At 50.3% G+C, this 7,558-nt stretch overlaps 1 protein-coding gene across 1 annotated transcript; it reads right to left on the bottom strand.

Moving 5' to 3' along the window:
• Window positions 1-5,550: 5,550 nt before the first annotated feature.
• Window positions 5,551-7,061, bottom strand: LOC119336860 (aspartyl protease AED1-like). The gene is made up of 2 exons (XM_037608941.1): window positions 6,911-7,061; window positions 5,551-6,830 (listed from the first exon to the last, which is right to left on the bottom strand). Exons 1-2 carry the CDS (start codon window positions 7,059-7,061, stop codon window positions 5,551-5,553), a joined length of 1,431 nt encoding a protein of 476 aa, XP_037464838.1.
• Between the last annotated feature and the right edge of the window lie 497 nt (window positions 7,062-7,558).

Here is a 7,558-nt window from a genome sequence, read left to right as displayed (position 1 = left end):
CTCCATTCCTCTAGATGTACGCTTCGTGTCTCAGCTCGAGAGATGTTGCTATGACTCACTTTGTGAGTTGATCCTAAGTTGATTGGTCTTCGAGAAGATCGATTCTTCTGGAGTTGTCCCTTTCCTCTTGTTGTCATGTTAGATGGAGATCTCAGAGCAAGACGTCGAGACAAAGATGGTGATCGAATCAACGTTCTTATGAAGTGCACCTTGGATCGTGACGATTGTGTTAGTTTGCGTTCCCCTTCATCTTACCCTACGCTTGAATCTCGGGACGAGATTCTTGTTTAGTGGGGGTGAGCTGTCACATCCCTAGTTCTGGTATGCACTAGGCTAGCCCTTCATGTGTGCATCATGTTTAAATTTTATTTAAGTTGAAATGGGGATGTCCAAACCCTAGCACCAAATGGAATTCAAATAGGTTCAACCTAAAAATATTTTCAGTGAATCCAAATGGCTTTCAAAAATGTTCATCATTTCTGGAAAATGCTAGAACCATAACCAGAGGTGTTGCACATTTTTCCATGACATATTTGGTCACTGAATTAAATCATATGTACTTTGCATTTGGGCATTTAAATGCTAGTAAATATTTTAAATGCTCAAATAATTCTGGAAATAAGTGTGGGCTGTTGGAATTAATCTAAACAGAGCCTATGATTATTTTCAGGATTTTTGAAGGTGTCCAACTATTTTTAATAAAGCCACAAACTTACACAAAAATAGAAAAACAGAATAAAAGAGAGAGAGAGACTTACCTGGCTTACCTGGACGGCCCAGTAGGCAGCCCACCTGGCCGGCCCAGCCCAGCGCCGCTGCCAGTCATCTCCCACCTCTGCCAGAAGGCAGAGGCGAGGTGTGGCGCGCGCCCGAGAGCCCCCGGACACCTCCTGCTTCCACCTGGGAGCCCCGTGCCTTCTACCAGCACCACGGAGACGCCCGAAGCCCCTGTCCCCTCTCCCTCACTTGCTGCTCTCTCTCCCCTCCCCTGGCTCTCTTCCCTGAGCTCACCCAAACCGCGCCGCCGCTGCCGCCGAGCTACACCATGGCCGCAGCCACCCCCTCGCTCCCTCTCCGCATCCCTGAGATCCGCCCCGACCCCGTGGAGCTACACACCCGATGCACGTGACCAGAGGAGGCCGTAGTCGACCGGAGCATCGTCGTCTTCATCTCCGGTGCCCGGAGATCACCGTCGTCAATTCGTCGTCGTAGAAGCTTCCCCGAGCCCGCCGAGCTTCTCTTCCGACCCCTTGTGAGATCCTGCACCTTCCCCTATGCTCGCCCCCCTCCGTTTCTCTCCGCTAGCTCGATTCCGCCGGAGCCGAGAGCTCATCACCGCCGGCCATGATGCCGTCGTCGTTTTAGCCACCACAGCTCGCGCCTGAGCGTGTCAACGCGTTCGGTGCCTTCCCAGGAGCACGCAACTCCCACCAGCTCCTCCTCCTGAGCACCCTAACGCCGAACCCAAACTAACCCGAGCTCCGGCCGCCACTGCCGAGCTCGCCGCCGTCAGCTCCGGCCACCACACGCCCGTCTAACACCCCCACCCGATGCACGCTGGCAAGAGCTCTCTAACGAGCCTAGCCGCGCATCGAACGGAGCACTGCAGCCCAATCCCGAGCACCTCCGTCGCGTTTGACCCCGCCGGCGGCTAAACGCCGGCAGGTTGACCGGTTTGACCGGCGATGATGATGTGGCCGCTTAATTAGGCACTAATCACCTCTAGTTAGCCCCTAACAGACACTGACAGTGGGCCCTAGACCACTAACTAAACTATATTAGTGTTAGTTTAACGCTAACTAAATTAGGTTAGTTAGGTTAGTCACTGACCAGTGGGTCCCACAGGTCAGGTTTGACCTGGCCGACCCAGTTGACCTGCTGACATCACACCGACATCATGCTGACGCAGTAATCTGTTTTCTGGATTTTAAATAAATCTAAAATGATTTATTTATTTCAGAAAATATCCAAAACTTCTAAAAATCATATAAAATCAACCATATCTCCAAATGAAATAATTTATATATGAAAAATGATCATAAAAATCCAATATATCCATCTGTACCATTTTCATGCATGTTAGAACAAATTATAGCTGCTGTTTAGTACAAATCATATGAATGGCATTTAAGAAATCACATATGGAGTTTGAATTTGAATCTTTGATTCAAACCAACTTCATTTAATCTGGTTGCTAGTTGCATTAGCCCAAATCACAGCATATTGCCATGTCATGATCATGCATCATATTGTGCATTGCATTGATTGTGTTCTTCCTTGTTTGCCGGTGTTTGGCCCCTCTCGATAGACGATGTTCCGACGATGAGTTCGATGACACCGATGAAGAACTATACTATCTTCGGAAGTGCCAGGCAAGCAAAACCTCCTTGTTTATTCCGATACAATCCCACTCTCTCGCTCCTGCTCTCTTTTACTGCATTAGGACAACACCGATTCAACTGTTACATGCTGCGGTAGTTGAACCCCTTTTCCTCTGCATGACCTGTCATTGCCCCAGTAAATAGATGAAACCCACTAGCATGAGTAGGAGTTGTTTGAGCCCTGATGTGCCTACTCATTCATGTTTGTTTGTCATGCCTGCTACTGCTTAGAGTTGAGTCAGGTCTGATTCATCGGGGATGAATTGGAGGTGTGTAAACATGTCCTACTGTGTGTGAACTAAGTGTGTGAACACGATTTGGTAAAGGTAGCGGTGAGAGGCCATGTAGGAGTACATGGTGGGTGTCTCATTGCAGCCGTCCTCAGGAACTGAGTTCTGTGTTTGTGATCCATGAACAGTTACTACCACACATTAGGTTCCGGTAACTCGACCCATCTTGACTTATTAATCAACATGATCTCTGTCCAGGAGTTGCAACTAGTTTCTGGTGTTTGTAGGTCGTGCTAGTAGTCTACCAAGTGGCACCCGGTACAGGTGGGCTTGGGACAGACTAGGCACAGTGGCCCGGTGTACCAAATGGCACCCGGATGGTGGACTTGGGAACCCTGCACACATCGTTTGGGGCCGTGAGCGACACCCCGGCCGGATCTCCTTGCGGATGGAACCCGAATAGGCGATAAACCTGGACGAGAGACTTGTGTGGTTAGTCAGGTCGTGGCCGACACCCTCGCTGGGCTTCCGCTTGAAGGTTGCCGAGTACATGTCGTGTAAACGGCGGTAAGTGGTGAGAGCGTGTGTGAAGAAGTACACCCCTGCAGGGTTAATATGATCTATTCGAATAGCCGTGTCCGCGGTAAAGGACTTCTGGGTTGCCTGTACAGTTCATAGACAAGTGAAAGTGGATACTCTAAAATACGCAAGATAAGTGTGAGTGCTATTGATGGCGTTCTCATAGGGAGACGGGAGCGGATTCATAGTGGTGTATTGATATGGTGAATATGTGAACTCGTGTGCGCCACCTCAAAAGAGTTACTTGCAGTCGTAGTTCAGGTTAGCCACTGAGTCAAAGCTGGCTTGCTGAAGTTAAACCCCACCATCCCCTTTGTTGATAATGATGCATATGTAGTTAGATATGATGTAAGTCTTGCTGGGTACATTTGTACTCACGTTGCTTAATTTATGTTTTTGCAGAGAGACTTCAGTCTTGTTAGTAGTTCCACGTGAACTTCGACGTTTAGCTTGTTACCTCAGCTACGATCTTGTGCCCTCGGCAGGATCTGGTAGATAGTCAGGCTTCTCAGCCTTTTTCATTTGTAGATGTCTGTACTCAGACATGTTAAGCTTCCGCTTATGCTTTGACTTGTATGCTCTGAGTGTTGGGTCATGAGACCCATGTTTGTAATATCTCGCTCCTCGGAGCCTACTGAATAAATACTTGAGTCGTAGAGTCATGTTGTGATGCCATGTTGTATTTGCACATATCGAGCATATTGTGTGTATGTTATTAAAATGCTTGGTATGTGTGGGATCTGACAACCTAGTTGTTTATCCTTGGTAGCCTCTCTTACCGGAAAATGTCTCCTAGTGCTTCCACCGAGCCATGGTAGCTTTCTATTGCTCTGGAACATTTAGGCTGGCCGGCATGTGTCCTTCTTCGTTCCTGTGTCTGTCCCTCCGGGAAAATGTCACGCGGTGTCTACCGGAGTCCTGCTAGCCTGCTACAGCCCGGTTTACCGGAGTCCTGCTAGCCCAGTTGCTACAGCCTGGATTCACTCGCTGATGACCGACACGTTCGTTGTTGGGTCATGTATGCCTGTCCCTGTAAGTTAGTGCCACTTTGGGTTTACGACTAGCCATGTCAGCCCAGGTTCTTTGTCATATGGATGCTAGCGACACTATCATATACGTGAGCCAAAAGGCGCAAACGGTCCCAGGCCTGATAAGGCGACACCCGTGGGAATACCATGCGTGAGGCCGCAAAGTGATATGAGGTGTTACATGCTAGATCGGTGTGGCATAGGATCGGGGTCCTGACAACTAGGCAGTTGCCATGTAGCACTACAAAAAAGGCATGTCAAAAAAACATGTTCGGGTAAAAGAGAGAGTTGCTATGTGCTCACAAGCACGCCAGGACAGTTGCCATGTAAAAAGAAAGAGTTGACATCTCTTTACGTGCATGCTAGGGCAATTGCCATCTACCATGCAAAAACACATGTCACAGGTAACAGAGAGTTGCCATCTGCTTACAAGCAAAGCTAGGGTAGTTGCCATGTACCCTGCAGAAACACATGGCAAATGACATTTTTGGGTGTGGGCTTACGTGCATGCTAGGGCAGTTGCCATCTACCATGCAAAAACACATGGCAACTCGGGTAACAGAGAGTTGCCATCTGCTTACAAGCAAAGCTAGGGCAGTTGCCATGTACCCTACAGAAGCACATGGCAACTGACAACTTTGAGTGTGGGCGAGGAGACGGGCGTGTGGGTGAAATGATAAACACCCACACACCAGCCCCTCTGCGTGCGTGAGAACTGGTGTGTGAGCGAATTGCTAAACGCCCACACACCAACCCCCGTGTGGTGAAAAAAGGACGTGTGGGCGACTGGATGAATGCCCACACACGAGCCCAGTCCTACGTGGCATAAAAAATCTGCTAGAACGCGCCAGGATTCGTGTTGAAGTGGTTGGACGAGGATCCATGCGTGTGGGCGTTAATATTTCCGTAAAATTAAGGTACGTCATTAGCGTACTCTCGATAAAAGAATATAATAATTATTGTGGTATTTTTTAGGATGTTTATCTTTTTTCAGTATTCCCATCAAGTACATTTTACATATAATAATAGATGATTTGGATATGATATACTTACATTAACATAGTATAGGATTGTACCGTTAAGTATATGCACCGTGAAGGTAGATTCAAGGTATTGCATATGATAGTACTGGCTTAGTTGCAGAGTTTAAAAATGTAGAGGAGTTATTATATTATATATACTCTCATCACAAATGACGACGGGATAGAAGTGGACAAAAACGGAAAAATAACAGCGAAGCGATGATCAGACGGGCCACCCACTGTGGAGCAGTCGAGCACTTAACAGCAAACCGACCTTATTTTTTTGGTAAGCTAGCTCCCGATTGAGAGGTCAGCAGGCACCAGCCCGGAATCCAAGTCTACCACCCCTAACATCGTACAACATCTCCAACGTTCTCATTTGGACATTGCCGAGGAACCCGACGTAACCATCTTCCCCGGACTCGGTGAAGGCCAGACAACCGTCCAACAGAAGCCCGTTGGGGACGTCGAGGTCGACCGTGACGCCGCCGGTGAACGTGAGAGCGACCTTGGGCACGGTGGCGTTGCTGTATCCTGTGAAGTTGTAGCATGTGTCGTGTTCGTCGCTCGGGATGAGCGGGTAAGCCGCCATGGCGGCCCGGAACGCGGACCGCAGTTTCGCGTAGGGCGTCGACGGCAGATGTGAGATGATATTGCCGCAGTCCACGATCAGGCCCCCCTCGAACACCTTCCGTGGGATGCGGAGCTGCTTCCCGCCGACGCTGATGCCGGTGAGCTTCACCACGTAGTCGGTGACGGAATCCACAAACTGGGTCATGGGCGTGAATGAGAAGCCCGAGGTGTTGCTGGGCGCGCCAAGGGCGAGGAACCCGGTGCCGCTGCTCACCGACGGGAGGCAGTGGGAGAAAGAGCCGCCGTAGAGCGCGGAGGTCTGAACCGGGAGCGACTCGGGCGCGCGGCCAAGCCCGAGCAGGCCGTCGAACTTGTCGTTGGGGCCACCCTGCTTGTACCCGCAGCCGAAATGGAAGTCCTTGATGATGACGCCGGGCGCCAGCGTGAGCGCCTCGTTGCTGTACACGCCGCTGGTCTTTGACCCTCCTCCGTACTCGACTCGATACCCGCACTGGGATTGGGTGCCATTGCCGTTCATGCTGCAGCCATTGTTCAAGTGGTGGTCGGACTGGAGGGTCTTGCACACGTCGGAGCCGCAGGGGATGGGAGCGTAGGTGGAGGACTTGCGCGGGTCGAACAAGGGATCCTTCTGAGGGTAGCAGTCGGTGGAGTTGCATGGCGCGCACTGCACCCACGACAGGTCGCTGCCGGTGTCCAGGAGGAGGACCTGCTCCACGGCCGGCGTGCCCAGGCCCAACATCACCACGTACTCCTGCGAGTCCACGGAGGTGCCCAGGTGCGCCGGGATGCTCACCTTGCCCTCCTCCTGATCCTGCATCTTCTTGGTGGTGGTGGTGCCCCTCCCCCTCAGTGCTCGGCTCATGATGTAGTTTGCGCGGACGCGGCTTCTGTGAAGCGCCTCGGCGAAAGATGCTGGCTTGTCGGTGGACGGTGACTTGGCGCAGGGTCCGTGCCTGTGCACCAGCGGCACAGCGGCGCCGTTTGGCCGTGGCGTCACTGAAAGAAACATTTGAGTGTCATACATGCAGATCGATTAACGTCCAAAATTATGCCATGCTCAATTTGTGGGTACGTACCTGTGGATGTGGCGCAGACATCTTGTGTCTGAAATGAGCTGGTTGACACCACAACGAAGCTTTGCTTACCGTCGCCTGCAGCAGAAATGGTGGAAAGGTAGCTGCCAAATACGACCAGGAGGATGCACAAGAACAAGGGAGGATAAGCCATTGGAAGTTACAGTAGTATACACCTGGGCTTGTTTAACCCAGTCTAGCTAGGACGCCCAAATTTATAGACCAACCACATGTACAGGAATCTAAGTGGGACGGACTGAACAATCACGAAAAATGAAAATGGTCATCTAATGCCTCCTAATTCCTACCGTGGTGTAGTGTGGGCTCGAAGATTATACCAAGGATGGGGTGGAACCGTACGTGGATGTGTTTACAGTTTTACACTCGTCTTAGTAGTAAGTAGACAAAACAAGGATACTTTCTCTCCTCGAGTTAACCCGCACTCGTTTGTCATGTACGTTCACTGCCCACTTCCTACCTTGTAACTAGAGTGCAATACTACATATCCTAAATCTAGACCCGTTTAAATTTTGAGGATGTTTCAACTTTTTCTCTCAGCTTTAATCGATAAATCGGATGGTGGCACGTGTGATTAGTTTGGGACCTAGGCGGGTATGCATGAAGTGTGGCCGCCTACCGAATTTTTAGCTA

This window comes from Triticum dicoccoides, chromosome 7B, assembly GCF_002162155.2.
Source record: "Triticum dicoccoides isolate Atlit2015 ecotype Zavitan chromosome 7B, WEW_v2.0, whole genome shotgun sequence".
In the NCBI taxonomy this organism is placed as follows: domain Eukaryota; kingdom Viridiplantae; phylum Streptophyta; class Magnoliopsida; order Poales; family Poaceae; genus Triticum; species Triticum dicoccoides.
Note: the sequence above shows the minus strand (reverse complement) of the source record. Positions and strands in the feature narration are given on the sequence as shown.